Source organism: Lepisosteus oculatus, chromosome 1 (assembly GCF_040954835.1).
Source record: "Lepisosteus oculatus isolate fLepOcu1 chromosome 1, fLepOcu1.hap2, whole genome shotgun sequence".
Taxonomy (NCBI): Eukaryota; Metazoa; Chordata; class Actinopteri; order Semionotiformes; family Lepisosteidae; genus Lepisosteus; species Lepisosteus oculatus.
In genome coordinates, this window is record NC_090696.1 from 5183592 (window position 1) to 5207081 (window position 23490).

The 23490-nt window shown below is 37.8% G+C and overlaps 1 protein-coding gene and 1 long non-coding RNA gene across 2 annotated transcripts; one reads left to right on the forward strand and one right to left on the reverse strand.

Moving 5' to 3' along the window:
- Positions 1 to 143: 143 nt before the first annotated feature.
- Positions 144 to 22778, reverse strand: LOC102687543 (NACHT, LRR and PYD domains-containing protein 12-like). The gene is made up of 12 exons (XM_015343876.2): positions 22659 to 22778; positions 18912 to 18980; positions 18019 to 18159; positions 16573 to 16596; positions 13919 to 15677; positions 12589 to 12762; positions 11688 to 11861; positions 10292 to 10465; positions 7828 to 8001; positions 6801 to 6974; positions 6416 to 6589; positions 144 to 5218 (listed from the first exon to the last, which is right to left on the reverse strand). Exons 2-12 carry the CDS (start codon positions 18919 to 18921, stop codon positions 5101 to 5103), a joined length of 3096 nt encoding a protein of 1031 aa, XP_015199362.1. The 5' UTR covers positions 18922 to 18980; positions 22659 to 22778; the 3' UTR covers positions 144 to 5100.
- On the forward strand, positions 8806 to 10579 carry LOC138238403 (uncharacterized). The gene is made up of 3 exons (XR_011189415.1): positions 8806 to 8990; positions 9939 to 10043; positions 10365 to 10579. It is a non-coding gene; the product is annotated as an uncharacterized lncRNA (long non-coding RNA).
- Positions 22779 to 23490: the final 712 nt, after the last annotated feature.

Consider the following 23490-nt stretch of genomic DNA (forward strand, 5'->3'; position numbering starts at 1 on the left):
TGCTTCTGAACTCACTTTATGTAACGCTGCAACAATGTCTCAGTTTTGTTTTCACGTAAAACAAACAGCCTATGTATTATTTTCGGGGACTGGGTGCTTTTTCTGCTTTTTACACCATGAAGAAAACAAGTAACAAAAATACATCATCTCATTTGTAGCTTTAATAATAAAAAACAGTTACAAAGGAGAGACCATTTCACCCATTTAGCCCAGTTGGTACAGTAGGAAGCAGTTCATTCATTGAAGGATCTCGTCCAGCTCTTTTGTCGAAAGAAGCCAGGATATCAGCTTCAGCAGCTTGGTGGGTACCTTGTCAAATACCAACACAACACTGAAGTATCATCACTGTTTCCTAAAATGAAAACTGGGTGTGGCTGCGGAATGAGCTTTCTAAAACTACAAAAGTATACAGTGCCTTCCAAAAGTACTGGGACTGCAAAGTCAAAACTGCCATTACCGTTTTGTAGCTAATAAGTTCATATACTTACATGTACTTATGAGTTCAATATGAACAATATACAGTATTTTACAACTCATTTTGTAGGGATGAGTTATTCACAGCTCTTTTATGAGCCTCATTACAAATTCAAAAGAGGTTCCACACTATCAATTTGTTTAATTGCCCCAAGAGAGCAGAACTGAAAATTGGCTTTAATAATAACTTTGGAGTTGTGCTTACCACTATTTTTTTTCACAAGGCATTATTATTTTTAGTATTCATTGTGAAAATCCCAGTTTACTCTAGATTCCATTGTCCCAAGGCACTTGGTGTACAAAAATGGTATTATGAAGAATCTCAGAGATCACTTCACATTTTTACATCTCACACAAGACAGACGTGTGAATTTCATTTTGACAGAGCGTTTTTGTTATTTGAAAATCATACTACTTTGCAAGATATTAAACTACTGGGCATATTTGCAAAACACTTTAATTCTGTGGTTTCAGAGTGTTTTCTGGTGCATAAATGACCATTTATCCCTTTTAAGCAAAAGGCACTCCCATAGAGAAATCACTTAAGCAATTTAGTCATGAAAATTAAAACTAAAAACTAGATCGGTTTTTAAATTTAAATTAGTTAAATTAGCTTTAAAAATGTAAAAGCTGAAACAAAATTGAGCAGTATTGCATGCTTGCAGTTAACATGTTTGAAAATTCCTAATTTAATATGAATTTTGTTGTCTTAAATATACAAACATCAAAAGAAATTCGAGAACACCTACAGGTATCAATAAAATTTCAGGTTAAGGGCTGAAAAGTCATCTATAAATAAATAACTAGTCTAATAAACTAAAGAACATTAATTGATGGTGAAGAACATGTAGCAAACTAATCCACATCATTTTTAAAGTTCTTAAGATTGTCCTCCTAGATTAATTAATGGCTACTTCAATGTTAATTGTTACACGTCATAAAGAATGATTTACAATCGCACAATTAAAGTTAAAATGAAATTAACCTGTGTTTACAGTCATTTGGCTCTTCTCCACTTTCTATATCTTTTTGAAGATACATTACAAAACTAATATAATTTTTTGATGCTGTCTTGATTTCACTGATTTGGGATATCAGATTGTGGAATGAAACTTCTCTTGGCAAAACAATTAAGACACTTTAAAAAAAATGCCATTAAAAAAACACAATACACAATTGACACACGACGCTTTAGGCTTGGAACATAAAAAAGGTCATTGAAGTAGTATTCTTGAAAGAGTCATAAAAATAAATCTTTGATATTGGAGCAGCTAGTTGGTGCCATTTTATGTGCTTGTGAATGTTTGAAATGTTTGCTCGTTTTATGTTTTACTATATGGACAACCACTTTCTGAAACAAGTGACTCAGATATTTTGAGTAACGCCTATAGAATTTACACATTTTTCAATGGACAACTTCAGTTGTTTTAAATTAGATATTGTCTTAAGTAATTAAAATGTGCAAGAGGCAATCTCACACCCACACCTGCTATAACAGAAAGTAAACTCTTGATCTGATCTTTTGTGGCTGGGTGCACTATTTTTTCATGTAGCTCAGCACTGAAAAGTACCCTTTCCGGTGTCTTATTTTCTACTGAAAAATCTGTCTCGCATTTCAATAGGAATAGTGTCAAACCCATCCTAAGAAGCTTTTCTTTATACTAAACCACAAAAAACAATGAAGGACTCTTTTCTACTGAAACTCACTTAAGAAGAAAGCAGAATATATTATAATTATTAATAAAAGATAAATACAACACAAGCATTTGCAAATGCTTCAAGACTGAATCTGAGTAAGATGTTGAATAGTTTTGACAGTTTTACAGTAAAGTCACTTAAGCATTACTAGTGACAATAGTAAATTACTTTATTAATACTTTATTGGTTTTCTGCCTTCATCTGCCATTAAAGCATGTTTACTTGTGCTTTTATTGCAGTAGATGAACTGTATTTAAAAATGTTACTATTTATGCCATAACCATGGTTATAATTATACTGTATTTGCATTATATGCTATGTATTTTTGTAATCATAGCTATATGCATATGCTATGATATTTGTCATTGCTAGTGTTATTTGTCACTGTTCACTGTCATTTTACTTTGCCGGTGTTATTTTTACCCTTCTTTCCGAAACAAATCGATTTCATAAAGACATTTAAACTGTATCATAACTGCTCCACCACCCCCGCCCCACCAAAAAAAAAAACAAAAGTAAGAAAACTGCGATATGTTTATGTGCAGGCCTGGATGATTTTCCCTGTAGACAAATGACACATAAGTCATGCACATCTCTATGTACTTTGTTAATAAATTAAATACCTGATTTTTCTCTCTTTTGTCTGTTTGAAGCCTCTTTTACCCTTTATGGCCTGAGTTTTAATTTTTGGTTGGAACCTGTAATAAGTGCTCCTACTATATATTGTAAGTCACGATTCACCTCTGGCTCTTGGAGAAATGAACTCTGGCCAGTGTCCACTTTGAATATTCTGCAGGCATTCTAATGCCATTGAAAATCTTCCCTTTCTCCTCTTTGATGCCCAGTTTCTGAGTTTATAGTTGTTTTTTTCACCAGGCAGTACTTTCCAATCTCAACAGGCGATAACGGGTTATAAGTTTCAGGTTCAGATGCAGTTAAAAAAAGAAAGCCTTAAGAACCAGCTCAGTGAAGTTCTGGTTCTCTGTGGTGTGAGTGGTTAGGAGCATTCAGTTTGCTGTTGGTTTTTAGTGGGGAACCGCAAGGAGCTCCACATTAGTCACTCACAGATCACAGATCACATCTGCCAATTGAAGTACCTTACGCATCATGCCATGTGACTTCATTATATTTGTTCTTCAGCATAGAGCTACCTTGTAAACGTATTCATCTGCAGATGTTGCTGTACAGACACACCTTAGCAAGTTAATAGTGCAATAATATCATGATACTGATATAATATGCATGCATGCAGTATGATACACTATACAGTGAGGCTCATGACAATCATGGACACTTGTGAGATGACTTGAATGGAGCAATGTTTTATTGTGCCTGCATTTCAAAATGTTTATTAAATGTATCTGTACAATTCCATTTTTAGTCAAACATATCCTTTCATTAATCAGGTCAATTGAGGATACATTCTGGTTCCCAGTGACACCCCAAAGACAACCCACTTGCACAGCAGGGCATTAACTGGAGGAGTCTGAGGGACGTACCTTACTCCAGGTATAACAGCTGGGATTCGAACCCACAACAGAGCCACTGTTCTACATCACATTCTTATATTAAGCTTGAGGGGATGTTAAAAAGAGCACGGTGCTTTTAACCTGTTTTCTGTATGCGATGCTATCTGAATGCAGTGCAGCAAGAAAACCAGCTCCTCTGCCTGTCAGTGTTTGTGACTGTATGATATTGCCATATGGTATGAACAAGGTGAATAGTGAGGCTTGTCAGAAGGAGGCTTCCCCTCCTCCTGTGGCTGGCATTCTCAGAGCAGTGGGGTAGGGATGAGGCGATCAGGAAAAAACAGCTCCAACACACCGTGCGGCCCCAGTGTCTCTCAGAAAGGTAGGCGCTTTGAAGAAGTGCATGTAAAAAATCCACAGAAACATTCATGATAAAAATGTATTACAAACCGTTTGCATATCGGCGTAGGTGTTTTATTCCATGCTGAAGTGAAAGAGAAATAATATATCGACTGTGAAGCCTTCTTCAGGTCAGCCGAAACTTTGTGTTTTTTTCAGCATGGAATAAAACCTTTCTTCTTGCTTTGCTGCCTATGCACGGTGACGGAGATACCTACTTGAACATTTGGGCTGTTAAATTGAACCTTTAACAGCAGTAATTGTGTTTCGATCAGGATCAATGTACACGTCATAACATGCTGTAGTGCTTTTCTATTAGATTGTAAAAGTGATTTAATCTGTCACATTCATCAATAGCTAACATCTTACAAATAACTCAACTTCATTTTGAATGTCCCTTGTGGGAAAGTATTCACAAAACGGTTTCATAATTTATTTTTCTTATCTGTTTTAAAATAGTTTCATCAGTATGTAATTGTGTAGGCTATTTAACACAAACATTCACCAGACACACTAATCTGCTAGACAGGTGGCTTAGAAGGAGGCTGTCAGGTTTGACATTCCTTCATATCAGCAATGCTCAGTGTCTTTAAGATGTCATTTTCTCACCATGCTGGAACGTGTCTCAGACCTCTAATTCTGCTTTGACACAGACTTCTAACTCCAAAAATTAATAATAATTTCCATAATTCACAGTGACTGCTATCTCTTAAAAAAGATACTGTACCACAAACCTCAAAGATTTGAATTGTAAACTGTTTATACAGTATGTGCCCATTCCATAGGATAAGCCTTGTAAAAAATCTACAGTATTTGGATTTTATATGCGCTGAAGTGATTTATATTTTTATTTTAGTGGTAATTGTGTTTCAGGGTTATTTGTTCTGCTTCACAATTGTTCAGTTCTTAAACAATGTCCACAGAATTATTGATGAATTTGGCACCTATAGATCTTCCTGTTATTGTTTTCTGTGATTTATCCGATGGTCCTTATTTCCTATAGAAAGCATAGCCTCCAGTCTTCATGTATTCCTCCTGGATGAGCCCAGACCTCTCATTCCTACAGAATTTCATTGTTGTTCAGCTTGAAGCTCATGTCTTTTCCTGACTGACGCAGCTCGGCCAACACGGATACGAGCTCTCCTTTCAGGGCCCAGCTGATCTGACTTCCTGCGAGACTGAAGTGAAGATGTTGGAGTGAGAGGACCGTTACAAAGTGACTGGAATTTCATGTTTATACCGATTTACACCTCTATCATCACTGTAAAACACATGTACACAATCCACTTAGTGGATCCAGAAACAAACAAGCTCATACAAATATGTACATTCCATGACCTTAGTTGATTGTATATTGCATCTGAAAAACATTTTGGCCTCAATACCTGACCTCTCAATACCAATCAATGAGAGGTACAGTATGACTGCTCACTACCTCTCAAAGCAGACATTAAGGAGCAGTTTGTATTATCAGTCTCAGTTTCTGCAATGCTGTGTCTGTTAATACCAATCCAACTAATTAAACTAAGAACACCTACTGTATGTTGTCGAGAACCAAAAAGGAAGCAATCTTAATCTGGTTTTCGATTTCTACTGTCATGTCTGAGCAGTGTTTGCCAACACACTCAGGGTATTCCCTGAGAGAGTTGTTAAGGGAGTTTGTTTGCCTTAAAATGCAAATTGAATCATTTTTCATTTTTAGACAACAATCAGAAGCCCCTATCCAGTCACAGTATGAGTGTGCTTCTTCCTTCAATATTAACTTGTTTCACATCCTGCTATCTGTTTCCAACAGCTTAATTATTTCCTCTCCAAAAAATAGTTTCAGTACAAATTAGCTCCAGGGGCTCATTGAGTTTGATGCAGTCGGATGTGCCAATAAGGAATTTATTATTCCAATCTCCCTTCCTCTGCACCCTGAATGCATACACACACACAACATTGCTTTACACAGCACAGCAAAGGCACAAACATCACACACACAGCACCCCAGGAATTGGACCAGGACCCCACCCCTGCAAGTAGCAATGATAACCCCTCCACCATCATGCCACCCCCTGTTTCTCAATTAAATCTCTTCAATTTTATATTAATTTCTTTATATTACCTAAAAATCACACTTCTAAGTGTAATTCAGATTTGAAAATAGGAAATAATTAAAGGTTAATTAAAGTATTAGAAATGCAACACCAGAAGGAGGCTCAACAGATGAAGCATCGGGTTTCTTCTTTGGACTTTTCAGTGTGGAATTAACCATTACTTTTTCTTTTGCAGCCAACGCTTGCTGACGCAGCTCCCCACTCAAAACTCTTCAATTAGATCTTAAAATTAGTCAGTTTCCCTTTCTAAAAGAGACATTCAATAACCATACCTACCAGACCTGCTGTAACTTGCAGTTTGGGTTCTTCATTGCCACAGCCAGAAACTCCACCGCGTCATCCCCCATCTCATTATCACTGAGGTCCAGCTCTTTCAGCGTGGAGGCAAACATGCCAACAGCCAGGGCAAGATATTTACAGCTTCTGGAAGTCAGACCACAACTCCTCAATCTGGAAAACAAAAGCAATAAGCAACAGGCCGGGCATCTACTAGCAGTACTGCATGTTTTTTTATCTCTTTTTTACGTGGGTCTTGAAGATGTCAACACATTGCAGTGAGAGACGGGTTCTGTCCAGATGGACAACTTAAAAATGCAATAGTCCCATTGTAACTCATTCTAATCAATGGTTTGGCTTACAGCAGAAGAAATGCAATCCTTACCTAAGTGTCTGTAGTCTACAGTTAGGGTTCTTCAGTCCAGCAGACAAAAACTCCACTCCAGAATCCCCCAGGTTGTTTGCATTCAGGTCCAGCTCTTGCAGATTTGACTGGGTGGCACTAAGAGCACAAACTAGAGACTCACAGCTCCTGGCTGTTAATCTGCAGAATTCTAACCTGCAGAGAGCATACCATATAGTGCATTAACCATTGCTGTCCTGCACATCAAAATTAGTCAGCCAGGACCCTCAAAGGGCATTCATCTAATAATCACTTCTACTGCAAATGACTATCATGGCGGTGCTGATGACAAAAGATATTGCATAATATCAAATTATTCCATATTGGAATAATGTACCAAAGTACATTCCAATAAGACATTTACTAGATACCCAACATTGCGGCTTTCTCATTAGGGGTGAGAAACTTTGCCTGACTGATCCCACGCAACGAGGGTTACAAACCCCTGGTTCCATACTAGCTAACATGTGTGATCTTCAGTATTTTTCCAATATACTGCAAAACTGCATGCTGCAATATACTGTGGGCTGTTAAATCCTGAAAAGTTAAAGGTTTAACTGCTTTGTTCCTCTGTCCCTGCTGCTGAAAGAGACTACTGCGGCAGCAACAGGACATTCACTAGGCAGTACTTTGTGCAGCTCATGGCAAAAGTAGTTACCTCTTACCCTCAGGATTTTTCATTGGTAATAGAAGTGTTTATTTTTAATGAATAAGGAAGAGTAGAATATAGTACAGCCTGTCTTCTACCACTGTTATACCTTCTATACTGTTATAAAGTGTTACAGTAAGGTGAATAGTCATCATTATTGTCTGAATAAACAGAACTTTCTCCTCTATGGCTAAAGCACTAAGATGTTGTTCGGTGATAATGGAAAATGCTCAGGCCTAACTCTGGGCAGTGCCATTGTTAGATGTTGTACTGTATGTATGTTGCATGTATGTACTGTATTGTTGCTGTTTGACAACAATATCTAACATCAATTAATCATTATTATTTATTGCTCTTTACCCCAGGTTCTTTATTTTACAGTTGGGATTCCTGAGTCCCCAACACAAAATATCCAGTCCTGAATCTTCCAACCCATTTATTTTAAGATCCAGCTCTGTCAAGCTTGAATGGTTTGTGCAGAAAACTGAGGCAATGTCTTCACAACATGCAGGGGTGAGCCCACATCCCTCTAACCTGGAGAAACAGGAGTAAGTCATTATGCATCATAAGCATTTACAGTATTTCTGAACATAAAACTGCCTCACGACAGAACGATAAGTTACAGTTCGCAATATTTATCAAAGTATAACTACCCGATTACAATGATATGACTTAGATTTGTGAAACAGCTGGGTATTTGGAATTCCTTTTTGTTTGAACAATGAAATAGATTATAAGCAATCTGCGCACAGGCTATGAGCACTATAATGCAGAAGTAATGACATTAATATCTGACACGAGCTGACTGCGATCGGGATTCCTCATGAAGCAGGAAGACATCAGCAGGATAGCAGCTCACTAGTGACAGAACAGAAGTAAAATTAAATAGAACAAAAAGATCACAATAAACTGATCAATGAAGCCAAGAGTAGAATGACATTATATAATAAAAGCAGCAGTGGAAATTTAAGAGAGTCATCAAAAAATGACAATCACAGAGGCTACAAAGGATCTGGGCAATAAGTTCTCAATGCATTGTACAGCAGCCTGGTTGTCAACACAGTAATGAATGAGTCTTAGACTCTAGTGGAGCTAAAATCTGATAATCACAGCTTGACTAATAGAGCCTAATACTGTATGTGAGCAGTGAAACATCCACTTGAAATTAAAGAGGTCAATACCATTTACAAAGGATTGGAGCTACAGTATATGCATAAAAGGAAGACAGTTATGTGCCGATACTAAGTTCTTTTATTTAAAAAGTGACCCACAGAAATCTGTTCATATTGAGGGATATTTAGTACCTCAACAGATACTCCAGTAGGAAAGCCGTTGCAGTAGTCTAATCACTGAATTGGCTTCATCACTCTATTCTTCTCCCCACTGATAGCTGACGTGTGGTGAGTGTACTGGCGCACTATGGCTGCTGTCGCATCATCCAGGTGGGGGCTGGGGACTGGAGGGGAGTCCCCATTACCTGTAAAGCGCTTTGAGTGGAGTGTCCAGTAAAGAGCTATATAAGTGTAAGCAATTAATATTACTTATTATTGAATAAATGCCTGTAAAAACTTCACACAGATCCAGGATGTTCCCTAAGCAATGTTATGCAGAAAAACAAGAAAGCTCTGTCAAAACCTCCATCAAAGGTTCAGTTTCGGAATAGAATAACAACGCTATACTTACAAACTGGGAACTTGATGTTACGAGCTTATAATTATAGTCTCAGTCTCATCACAGTACTGTACATTCTAAAAATGTTCTGTGCATATATGTTTTACCATCGATCTGCAAGTAAATCTGAGTGTCACAGCATACAGTACCTGTGAAACTCAAGCCCATGATGGTGAGTAGCAGTCAAGAGGCAACATGTAGCTACAGAGTGATGAGCTACCTCTTGTGTAAACAGAGCAGTAAATGATGAGGTTCATGTTTTCTGGTTGGGGCAGGAGTGTCTAGCCACTGCAGAAATCCAGTTAAAGAATAAGAAGCTTGGCAAGTGGGGGGAGGTCATTCGTCTCATCTTTTTTAAAAGTGTATCAGTTACTGTTTCTTAAAAGGTGCCTGGCCTTCTTTGTCTGAAGGATTTTTTCTTATCCCCCATCTAAAATAGATTAACTTTTAGTTTCCAGCTGTGTCCTGGTGTCTGTATCAGTTATTACTGAGTGTGAAATAGTCCCCTGAGCCTATTCTTTTAATACACCCTATATACTTTATATTGGATTCTACATACCTGAATTAACTCTCTTCCTTACATTCTGTGTTGAATAATCTTTGGTCTGTTAAGCTGTACAGATACAATAACCCTCTGAGACTATAAATATTATGAATGGTTATCAAAAATGAATATTGTTTCTTTATGATAATGAACACAATTGAACATTATATTCTTAATGTGGTTTTACTGGAGTATTGTGAAGTTTAAGCAGATCTTAAATGGATTTAATGTTGCTTTATTCTAAATACCTTTACAGTACCTACGAAAGGGGACTGACTCATTCTTCACTGAAGTCGTGCACCCACCTGAGTGATGTGCAGCAGCCATTACTGTATGTGCCAGATGTCCTACAACACAGCAGGTCAAGTAAAGAAGTGAGAAATTGCTTCCCCTATTGAATCACAGATTGAGCCCAGATTGTGTAAGACCAGTGTGGAAATTCAGATTTAACACTTTCACTCTTAAAAGCTCTGCCATGGAATCTTCAATGGCTAAGAAAGAACCTTGTCTTACCTGACGAACAGCTCCACCAATAGCACAGTTTCCCAAGTCATAATATTGGGACATTGGTATTTACTGTTTTTAGGAAATAAAGTCTCACCCCCTTACTTCAGTGTTTGTAGCTGACACTGTGGGTCCTTCAGTCCCTCTGACAGGATCTTTACTCCATCATCCCCCACAGTGTTCCTGCTCAGCACTAACTCCCTCAGACTGGACTGGACTCTGCAGAGACTGCTGGACAGATACTGACAGCTGCCAGCAGTAAGACCACAGTGCCTTAACCTGGAGAAACAAGGAAAGAGCTCAGAATGTCTCTCTTTATAATCTTCAAACCACGGCTACATTTCAAAGAGAGAAAATGCTGAAGCATTCTCTGACTATGACATTAAACGCATTAATCATAACCTCTGCAATTCGTGGGACTATTTAGAGCTCACAGCAAATGATTCCAATTGAAAATTTGTATTAGTTTATTAATATAAACCTGACATGTGTACAATGTCCATGTGCTATGTACTAATCATGTAAATGAATGGTGATATGGGTATTGGGTGGTGCTGTGGGTTACACTGACACTTTATAGCTCCAGGATATTACATTCATAATTGTCTCTTAGTGGGTGGATTCTGCATGTTCCCCTTGTATTTATTAACTCAGCTGGAGTTTTCTCTGGGCCCTCAGGTTTCCTCCCTTAGTCTTCAGAGGTGCTTTCCAGGTTAACTGACTCAGTCCAGTAACAGACTCCAGTGCAGGTTGCCTGCAATGGGTGGGCGCTTTGAGCCCTTCCATTCACCCCTGTGTCTTACTGGTTAGTCTCTAAGGATCACCACCCTTCTAAGGGTAAAGCAGGTAAATAAATGGAGCTTTTGACTAATTTGATTATTTAATTATATCATAAAGACTGCAGTTGGGGTTACTAGATCACCATGGAAACACAACCAATTACTTAAAGGAATAGTTAAATGAAACAAAGTGAAAAATATATACTTCATATATAAATCATAATCAATAAATCAGAAATAGTGTTTCTACAAAGCTGAATTTCAATTAAAACAATGAGCAATTTCAAAGACACCTTTGAAAATGTCAACAGCAGACACTCTTCTGTATTTCACAGCTTCAGATCAGTGGAATATCTACACTACCTCAAAGCAAATACTGGATATTACTACAATTGTGAAAAATTATAAGTTATTTAGCTTAGTAATGCTCTTGTTTTGTCTAAATACAAGAACAGACTTTTTCTCTGCATGCTCTACCCTCCTGGGAGGTCCAGAGAACAAAGTGTGCCCTGAGTTATATTGAGAGTACATGTTGATATGATCCTTTTAATGTATACTGCCTGGTTGCACCTGCCCTTGATCTGATTTCAGGCAGTCTAGAAAAGTCTAGAAAAGTATTTTTTAAATACCTTTGGCTGTGATCTGGAAGAGCTGCTTTGTGCTTTGATTTGCTACACATTAACAAAGAATTGACCGAGTCAGCCTCGAGCACTGATACTCACCCCAGTTTCTGTAATTTGCAATTGGGATGTGTCAGACCAGTAGACAGTTTCTTTAAACCATCGTCTTCTATTTGATTCATCATGAGTTCCAGCTCCCTCAGACTTGCATGGTTTGTACAGAGAACGGACGCAAGATATTCAGAGCTCACTTTCGTCAGACCACACTGCTTTAGCCTGCAGGGATTGTGCAATTGTTTCAAACACAGGTCTAGGTAAAGCATCATTTCAGGACTTCGATTCTAGGCTTTTGTTTTAAACAGATTTAAAGTAAGGTTCCTTCTCAAATTTACTCTGATTAGTTGCATTTTGATTGAAAAGTTTTTAAATGAATCATCTGAATAAGTGTAAAGCAGAGCATACCGTTGTGTACGTAATTTTATTTTGAAGACAGAACAGGAAATGAAATTTGGTGCCCTTGTGGTTTGTTAGGTCTGCAACTCACAAATACTGTATGTTACTAATGCCCAAGCTTTGACTGAAATGTAATTTATTTAGAGAATCAAATAAAATGGTATTGCAACAGAAAGCAAACCAATCCCCAAGTGCTGCATATTTTCCTGGGATTTTTACATTTTCATCCTCCACCCCTAGGGCTTGGAAAAGTACACTATGTTAATCATGCAATTAATCTCAAATACATACGTGAGGCTAAACATAAAAAATTGAAATTTCGTTCATTTCAACCTGCTTCACTCCTCATACGATGAACAGATGTTATCTGTGAAAAGACCTTGCACCTCTTCAATCACTAGTAAAGGTATTTGAGCTAAAAGCTAAGCACAGGATTAATATGAAATGGAAAGTGAGAGGTGCAAAAGAGGTAATAAAATCTGTCCGCATCCATTAGTAATTATATGAATAGCAAACAGCCGAGATCGCATCTCCAGCTCCATATACTCGCCCCAGTCTTCGTAACTTGCAGCTTGGATCCGCCAGCCCAGCACACAGCAGCTTCACGCCAGCGTCCTGCAGGATATTCCAGCCCAGCTCCAGCTGTCTGAGCCGCGACTGGTGGGATCTGAGGACGAAGGCCAGATCCACGCAGCTTCTGGCCGTGAGGCAACACTGTTCCACACTGCACGGGCCGCGTGGGAAAACACAGGCAGATTAACTGTCTCTAGTAACACTTGCAACATTTGCCGTTTGCTCATGAGGTTTAGGCTGATGTCTGCTGTGCAGATATGGTCTCCTTTTTAACGTGAATTAACTGCTACTGCCGTCTCGACAGTACCCAAGCTCACAACAGCAAAATGCACATACTTCGGAAGGGTTATTATTTATACCCTTGTAAAGACTCACAGACACAGACTGGAATATAATAATAATCCTAACATTTATATAGCGCTTTTCTGGACACTCCATTCAAAGCGCTTTACAGGTAATGGTTTCTCCCCTCCACCACCACCAACATGCAGCCCCACCTGGATGATGTGACAGCAGCCCATACTGCGCTCACAGTACACTCACCACACAGGAGCTCTCAGTGGGGAGGAGAGGAGTGTGATGAAGCCAATTAGGAGGCCATGACCCCTAGGAGGCCATGACTGGTAAAGGCCAAAGGGAAACTTGGTCAGGACACCAGAATAGCACCCCTACTTTTTCAGAAACACCCTGGGATTTTTAATGACCACAGAGAGTCAGGACCTCGGTTTTACGTCTCTTCCGAAGGACGGCGCCTGTTTACAGTAGAGTGTCCCCGTCACTATACTGGGGCATTAGGACCCACATGGACCGCAGGGTGAGCGCCCCCTGCTGGCCCCATTAACACCTCTTTCAGCAGCAACCTTAGTTTTTCCCAGGAGGTCTCCCATCCAGGTACTGACCAGGCTCACACCTGCTGAGCTTCAGTGGGCTGCCAGTTGTGAGTTGCAGGGTGATACGGCTGCTGGAATAAATATAACTTTATCATATAAAATATTATAATTTCGCTATACTATAATATTTTACTATACTTTTGCTATACAAGAATATAATTTTGCTTGTTCTAAATGGCTTTGTATCCGGTTTGTGAATCTTTATCTTTTTGACCTCTCATCATGGAATACTCCAGACATTCAGTTTCAAAACACTAAATGTATGTATGTGAGCTTGGAGCAGTTCTGTACTACAAACAGCAGCTCAAAATAATGATCCCTGATCCAGCAGTTATCCATTAATGAAAAATGTTTACCTGTATCTGGAATTACATGCACAATACTTGCATTCATTTCTGGTTCGGGAGCAAAACTTACCTTAGTCTCTTGTAAAGCTTTGCAACGGGTAACATTCGGATAACACCTTCTTCGTGAAGGCGGTATTTGCGCAAGTTGAGTTCATCAGTTTCACCTGGGGACATCTGGAAGATGTAGGCAAGCGCTGAGTACTGCGATGGTGAAAGCTTTGCCTTTGAAAGCTGTCCTGAGTTTAAGGACGTTTTCAGCTCCTCCACAAGAAAGTTGTCATTTAGCTCATTCAGGCAATGAAAAAGATTGATGCATCTTTCAGGAGAGATGTCGCTCCTAATTAAATCCTTGATGTATTCGGTGGTCTGACTAATGACATCAGAATTGTCTTCTGTGTTTAATAAAAGTCCATTTAATAGATTTTGGCTGTGTTCTGTACTGACGCCTAACAGAAACCTGACAAAGACATCAAGATGACCACTTTTACTGAGGAGAGACTTTTTCAGTCCTATTCTAAACACATCCCGTAAACTAGGCTGTCCAGCAACACAGCTGAAAGTGTAATCTCTGGTCTTTCTAAGCACATTTAGCTTTTTATTTTGATAACTGATGAACACATACAGGGCCGCAAAATATTCTTGGAGTGTCAGATGTGCAAATGAGTAGACGCTTTCCTGCAATGATACCGAGTTTTCAAGAAATATTTCTTTGCACACCCCAGTAAATACTGACGGCTGGCTCATATGAATGCCATATTTGATCAGATCCTGCTCATAAAAAATGACATTACTTTTTTCCAGATGTTCAAATGCCAGCCTTCCTAAATTAAGAATGGCATCTCTGTTAGACTCCAGTAAGCTGTAATCTGTCCATCTTCTCTGATCGTCGTATTTCTGATTCTGGAAAGTCAGAACAACTATCAAAAACTTTGTATATATTTCTGCCAAAGTTCTTGGAAGGTAACCGTTGCCATCTCTGGCAAGGGTTTGTTCAAAAACACAGGCTAGCACCCAGCAGAAAGAAGGCACATAGCACATTAGATACAGACTCCTGTGTGCCTTTATGTGTGCCACTATTTCGGCTGCCAAAATTGTGTTTTTGCACTTCTTCCTGAAGTACTCTTCTCTCTCCTTGTCATCGAACCCTTGTATCTCCGTCACCCTATTGATGACATTAGCAGGAATCTGGTTTGCTGCAGAAGACCTGGAGGTTATCCAGATGGATGCCTGAGAAAGTAGGTTCCCCCGAATTATGTTTGTAAGCAAAACATCCATAGAGGCGGCTTTCCTCTCATCTTCCAATGGCGGACATTTATAAAAATCCAACTGATGTCTGCTCTCGTCCAATCCGTCAAAGACAAACAGGAATTTGATCACGCCGTCAGACAAAATATTTTCACACCTTTTCATGTGCGGGTAGTACTGTTGCATGAGCTCGACGAGGCTAATTTCTTTCCTGAGCAGGTTGAGCTCACGGAAAGGAAAGACACATACAAAGTCAAACTCCTGGTTGCTCTCTCCAGAGGCCCAGTCAAAAATGAATTTCTGCACGTAGACAGTTTTACCAATCCCTGCTATCCCCTTTGTCAGTACAGTCCTAACATTTTTCCTTTCACACTCAGATTTGAAAATTTCATTGCGCTTTAAGGAACAGGACGTTTTCCTTTCTAATGTCTCATCGCCACTTCCACTTTCAGTCACCAGAACATCAGTGAACAAGTCTTTGAGAAGGGGCTGTTTCCCGTATTTAGCAATGCAATCAGATACGTGTTCGAATTTGTTTATGAGCGCAGATTTGTGAACGTCTTTCAAATCCTCAAGGAGCTTATCTGAAATTAAGAAATGAAAACATTTATTAATTTAAAAAAACTGTAGAGCAAGCTGAGAAGTAGCAGTACTTTTAAAAGTACGGACAGTACAGTATGATAGTTATTAGCAGAGCTAACAGTTGTAGTACTTGTAAAAGAAGTTTTATATTACTGTTTATTTTTCAAGTTACACATGGGCATTAAAATTTTCTATAACATGTCTAGTTTGACTCTCACTCTGTTGGGTTTTAGAAGGACCCCTAGTGTTAGTTCTCTGCTTTATGACTGCGAGACAACTATGGGGCTGTCATTATTATGTATTTCTACTACTTACAAGTAATACATTTTAGGGTCATATTACATGAACCCTTTCCCAGAAGTATACTATGCAAAGAGGGACTGTACCTTTTCACAATACACCAATCATTACTTAAGTAATTTTACTGTACATATAAAAAATGGAGAACTGATTAAAGTTGTGGGTTCAAATTTCAGGTGAGTTCCTGCTATTGCACCTTGAGCAAAGCTCTTCACCGAAATAGTTCCAGTAAAACCCCCAACTGTATAAATGAGTGTAGATGTACCATAAGTTGCTTTTGATAAAAGTGGCAGCTGTATAGATATAAGTCCAAGCAGAGGACTTGTGCAGAGGTCATTTGTATACAGCTGTTCAATTTAAGAAGCTCAGAAAAATGTTTTCTTTTAGAACCTTAACCTTAAAACATGCACATGGATTCACAGCCTGCATATAATTAATATACAATATATTTATTTTGCCCCTACTACTGTTTCCATTAAATCCTGAATTCATCATTATGTGGCCTGCTTACAGAAACGATAGTTATGTAGCATTAATGCATTCAATAACAATAGAGGCTTCAGTGATTTATTAATCTGAAACCAGACTGGTTATTACCTGAAATCGTCAGTTGTTGTTCATCTGAAAGACAACAAAATGATTGATAAATCTTACATGCTGATACAGTGCCTTCATTTTTGGAAGGAATTGTTCCTGAATTAATGATAATTACAATACGTGTTCAGACATAAATAATATAAAAGGTAACATTCTGCACAGTAAAAAAGTGAATACATAATATGAACAGAATGTCTATTCTGCATGAATCTTTAATTAAACCCAGTTTCATCTGCCCAGAATATAGAGAGACTTTTACCTTAGAACACAGACCTAGGATAGATATTTTTTTACAGAAAGAGGAAACAAACTTGATTCTTGAAGTCATAAAATCAATTAAAAGGTAAAGGATAACCTGACGTCTGTAGGCGTTGTGTTCATAACTATAAAGTTAAGAGTACTGAATTAACCATAAAAAAAGCTAAGACAAACAGTACTATTATCTCTTTTTTGATGCTGGAAAAAATCTAAAAAGGATATATTGTGCTTGTGAGGCATGTAACGTTAAAATATTACCTTTTGAAGTTGAAATGTTAAAAGTAATGTGTCTTTTGGAGACTTCCAAGACATTGAATTACTGTCTTCATATAAATGATATATTGTGTATATACAACTACTACTACTACTACTACTAATTATAATAATAATAATAATAATAATAATAATAATAATAATAATAATAATCATAATCATAATCATAATGTATAGCTCCTTTTAAAAGTGGCTTCTCAAAGCGCTTTATTGAAAAAAAATATAGTTCTCTTTCATCTAATTAATAATCATAGGGCAGGTGGACACTGTCATACATCATGTAGTTAGGTCAGCACCACTAGGATTTACTCACAAAGCCTAAATACTGTATACTGACATTTCCTAATCCTACCCTAAACCTTAATCTTGCCCCAACCTCTAATCCTACCAGGAAAACTAGCCATTCCAGGACTCAAAGGTTGACATGGTTTATTCTACAACAACCTTCTAAAACTTCTCTCTGCTCTTATTTCTGAATTTCCCCTTTATAATGTTTAATGCCAACAAGTACAATGTAAAACAGACAGAAACATATTGAATTGTGTTCATTTCCCAATAAGATCTAAAGCTTTTTTCTGCAATTATTGGTTCAGAACTACCATCCACAGCAAGCTACTATGCCAATCAGAGCTAAATCATGTGTCTGCCTTTTTTACACATTTTCTCTGTACAGCTCATAATAAGGGGCACGTGGTAGCCTAACTGTGTTGCTGTTTCAGTCTACAAGAGAAATGTCTCATTAACTAAAGTCTTGAAGGATGTAATAATATTCCTCATATGTCCCACCTCAGTGTATGAGCCTGAGATAGAAAGCATGTCAGTTACTATCAGTCAGCCTAAATTTGAAACAATGGAGAAAATAACCAAATTGTTCCTTTGTTTAATTTACTTAACAGAGTTTATAAGAGAAATTACCTGCACTCTCGTTCAGTGTGCTTGCAATATTGATAGTTAAATTAGTGATGCTCTGGCCTTGAACGACTGGCGTGATGACAGTGGCTCCATCCCTGGCATTAGCTGAGGAGTGCAATTCCATAGAAGAACAGCCTTTATCACCTAAAAAACAACAACACGGCACTGCACTGCAAGCATTCACAACAGGAGGAGTATTTGAACAATTCCCAGCTGTCATGAAGGTCATGAAGTGAGAATCGGGCTACAAGTGTGGTAGGTGATGCTGCAGTCTTTGAGAGTACCAAGAGCATGTAGAGCTTTGACTTGGAAGGTGATCGTATAACAAGTCTTAAGTGGTGCAAAAACAGCAATAGAGAATGCAGCAAGGCAGAACTCCATTTCCACTGTGCAGGAGTCATCAAGTAGTTAAGGCATCCTTTATCCCTGCAGCGATCCTGTACTACAAAATGCGTGGCGCACCAAAGAGGAGAAAAATACATGGTATGAAAGCTTTTGTGCTCACAAAAATCACATTTAAAGTAAACACGAAGGCCCAACGAGAGGCAGTTACACATTTAGCAAATGAAAAGCAGGAGTGACCATGAAATGGAAGAGGTGATAAAAAATTAGCACTTGTTTTTACAGGAACAAAAGATAGATCCCCTCGCGTGGGAGAAGGTGGTATGTTTATTATGAATTGCACACCTATAGACATTTATCTAAACATTTCAACTCCGATTGCTATTTGGTATGCCAATAAAGCAAACAGTTGTTTAAAATTCTGAAACTTAATTTTCTTTGTACCTTGCAAATAAATGTTAAGATTAAAAAATATATAGGCTTATTCAAATTTTAAAAATCATCTGAAAACAAAACCACAGCTGTTTACCCATGTTAAAAATTTCTATACTCACCAGATTGCATGGCCTCTAAAACAAGTTCTTCAATATAATTTCACTTCCTATTTGCGAACACATCAAAACCTTAGAAAATACAATAAAAATGTTATTGAGACAATGTAAAAGTGAACTCCATTTTCTTCTCCATTTCCTGTCTTTCCTGCTTGTTAACCGGCTCTCTATTTCTGAGAGAACATTACTTTGGCTTTTAATTTTAATAATGAATGATACATTTCAATATATTTTATGAGGGACTTTATCTGACACTAAATATATCTCACTGTTGCTTTTTCATTCGTATTCAACGTGAGAGTTGCTAGGGGCCTATGAATAGCATTCATCATTTACATCACTTTAACTCGGAAAATGGCAAATTCATAGTTTTTAGTGGTCTTAAATCCAACAGTTATGCTAAAATTATCCAAAACAGATGAAGCGTATTCTATAAAACTGTTACACTACTTGCCGGATGGATTTTAGGACCCTTCGCGTAGCTGATCGAAAAGTAAAGGCGGTGTGGAGAAGAAAAGAGAATCCAAGCATACTGTACGTATCCGAATCGTACATCAAAGGTGAAAACCAACCCTGAGCGTTTTACCCCCACACTATCAAACTGTTAAACTCCCAGCCTCTCTCACTCTCACCTCACCTCTCACCTATGATCTGAACCTCACAGTGCCATCTTCCTTTCTTTCTTACCAAAAACCCAAACACACATTGAAACTCTACCTCTACCATACATGTCAAAAGCTCACTCCCCATCATTTCTATCCCTTTATTTTATTATGTTGACACATATTTTTGCACATAACCTGTTACCTTTTTGTTGTTTTGCACATTGCCTGTTGTTGTTTTTTGCACATTGCCTGTTGTTGTTTTTTTGCACATCGTCTGTTGTTGTTTTTTGCACACTGCCTGTTGTCTCTGTCTTTCTTTTGCTACACAATTGTATTGTTGTTGTTGTTGTTGTTTTTTTTTTCTCTTTGTACTACTTATGTCCGAGAGCTAGCTAAATAGCATTTTGTTATACCATATACCATGTATATGAGTGTAATGACAATAAACTTGAAACTTGGAGCTTGGAACTTGGATGAAGGCTTAAGTAATCCGGGGAGTGGAGGGTGTGGCGATGGACGGAAGACCTGGTTAGTGGATTGATTGTTACGGCGACGTTTGTTGGAATTGGAAAGCCCTGAAGTCCGATTGGGAACAATGCAGGGTCGTCTGCGAGAGGTTGGGAGTGGCCATAACAAAAATGAGGGGAAGCTCTCAATGTCTTCTAAAACCTGCATGAAATATTATTTTAACATTCTATTCCTGATCTTCTGTTTTCGCTCATTTATCTCATAACCTATTTTATCTGACTTTTCCAGTTGTTCTAATATTCAGTACTGAATAAAATGCTTTGAATTTACTTTTATACTCTGTAAGAAGGCAGTAGGCAAAGACAAGATGGAGGTGCTTGTCTGAATCACATTCCTCAGAGAGCAATGCATCTGCCACCCTCAGTGACCTGACCAATTGGTGGGATGTCTTTTAAAACAAGGAAGCTAGGATTTCCAGGCTGGCTGTTGAGCTCTGTGTACTGGGAGGCTAGCAGAGCATCTGTGAGCATCTGTGCTGCACCAGAGGAAGAAGGGAGAAATGATTGAAGTGATAGATGTGATTGAAGAGTGTAGTGCAATTTTTGGAGGTTTTTGGAAGAGTTTCAGATTAATCTTGTAGTGAAGACAGTAAGCAGCTTACCTGCTTGTCTGTGTTTATACAGAGGACACTAAAGACAACTAGGATAGAGCTTGGGGAATTTTTGTGGTGTTGGTGGTTTATTTCTTCTCACTGTATAAGCTCTATTTTTCATCTTGCAACTGCCTTTCAGTATCTACAGTACTGTTCTGATATCCACCTAGTATTAAAAGATCCTGTTACACCACACTGCACCTTACTGTCTATCTTCAAATCTTGAATGTTTTAATGTAGTCAGTAAAGTGCACTTTTGTTTCTAATCTCTCCATTAAGCCACTTCACATACTCATTCAATCGAACTTTTTTAGGGATACATGTTTGACTCTTTAACACCAGATCTTTGAAGGTAACCCCACATTTGACTCTGAATCCATCTGCTCCCAGTTTACTGATGGTAAACTGAGCCTCATTCCTTTATAACCTCCTTTTCTGAAATTCTAAATTCTTCATTTAACTTTTAAAATATTCATTAAAGGATACCAGATTGTGGTTGCAATGTACAGTGGCTTTATTTTCTGTACCTTATTTATATCCTTGTTGGTTGAAAAAAAACTAGTTTGATAAGTACCTTTGCAAACCAGATTAAAAAGAAATCAATAACCATCTATTAAGCAACCATTGATTTTAGCTTCTGTATTGCCCATCACAATGTCCCAGTTTGTGTAGAAAGTTGTAATTTCCCAGCAAAATGTTTGCTACAGTGCATTTTCCTATACCATACTCGCATATGCCCAATGTTAATCCATTAGAATATCTACTTTTTAGTTTAAGGAGTATAGATTGTAAATTGCCTTTACCCTATTGCTTCTGTTTTCTAGCTAGCAGGTTATTTTGATTGATCAGCTTTACCACAACGTCTGTCTGGCCTGTTTTTGCACATTATCCTCCTCAAGCCATGTTTTGCTTCTGTTATAACTATAATGTTGTAGTTCCTCAATAATGGAGAAACCTCATGCTAGTGAATTCTCTCCATTACCCTTTCTGCCTGTACAGCTCCCATGTAATATCAGCATAGTAATTGTGTTTCTGAAAATTACACTTTACTAACTTGCCTGTTCATTCTAAATAATTATATAATTATAATTATATTATCATATGTAACCATTACAAATGTCTCCATGGTTGTCTCACTTTCTGCTTAGATATCATTGCTCTGGGAATAATGCCAGTTTCACTTCCTCTCTAATCAAATCAAGTATAGAAAAGGGTCAGATTCTCAAAAGAAAGGTTTTGTAAAGCTCAAGACAAAAATATTAGATATGAACAGCATAGACGTCTCTAGAGAATGTTGCTTCTAAAGACTGAACAAGATGCTGTACAGTAATCTATAATAGAAAGGAATTTGTAAATATATATATATAAAGTATGTATCAGTACAGTTACTGAGTGTTGTTATCTTCAGGAAGATGCGATGAAGCAGAGGAGATGTGATGGGTAAGGCAGAGGAATACGCACGGGCCCATTTTAAATTGAAATTGAATCGACTGTCTGAAAAGCTTTGGGCATCTAAGAATGTTCTAGAAGCTTCTGGCCTCAGGGAGTGTTCTAGAACACGTGTGTCAGGTTTATACAAAAAAACGCACATGAGGAAGTACTGTAGAGGGGTACAATCCAGTTCATGGTGATAAAATTGCATTGCTACCTTATTTTTAACTTTCAGATCAAGAATTACAATTGTTTTAGTTTAGTAAAACTTTAGATTAACTGATAATAAAGTTTCAAGGTATTATACATAGAATGAAGTGGTAATATTTTCCAATGATTTCAAGCTATTTCAACATATAATCTTCCAAAACACTTCACTATTAATATCTTAGCCTGTCATCTGTTATACAATACCTAATTAACACTTAATCTTAACATCTTTATTTGCATTTAACTAATAATAAAAAATGAATAAGTCACACCAGTGTTAACGTCATTTTAAGCACTAGGAAAAGAAAGGACTGTAATTTCTAAAATTCTTTATCTTCTTCACAGATGCAATTAAAAATTAAATGTTATTGACCCAAGTCTTACCTGTACCGTTAATATAAAAATTCAGACTGTCTGCTTCTCTGACAGTACAGATGTTCATCCTCCATCAAACTGAGATTTTAATTTTTGCCACTAATATTCCGAATCAAGTCATCTCAAAGATTGGACACATTTCTTTTGTTTTTTCCAAGTGTTGTGTAACCCGGGATGTGGTTCACAGTCATCACAGTTCCCTCTTGTGAAATCTTGTCACTTCCACAATTCAATGCCTGACATGTTGACATGTTTTTCATTATATAATACCAGTATCTTCTGTGGATTTGTTTGAACAGGAAAATTTAAGTTTGTCTCCAATATTATACCCTAATCGGAAGAGTTGTGGATGTAGCCTTAAAAGGCGAATATTAACAAGCAACTGCATGTTCTTACAAAGAGGTATTAACGAGCACGTCTCAATATTTCATAGCTGTGTCCCTTTTTAAAAATCTGAAGAAGTAATCGGTTGACCTGGGTAGTTCATAACTCAACTGCAAAACAACATTGGAAACTCCACCATCTCACACATACAGACCTCAGACGTTACCAACACCAACAGGTACTTTTAATTACTTGATGTAATGAAAACAACGGGTTTGCATTTTGTGCAATTTGAGTCTGGTATGTTTTGCATTTCAATATAGCGCCTCCCTTTTTGGTGTATGAAGCAAATACAAAAGGATAACGACCACCAGATCTTTCATAAGTTGACCCCAGCGTTTAGAGCTTCTGCATCTCCAGCAAAGACCTCTTTGAAAGCTTCATTTGTCGAGAACGTTATAATGATCGTTACACGTGCCAGTGAAACTTGAAAAATATTGTTACAGTTGTGAATATA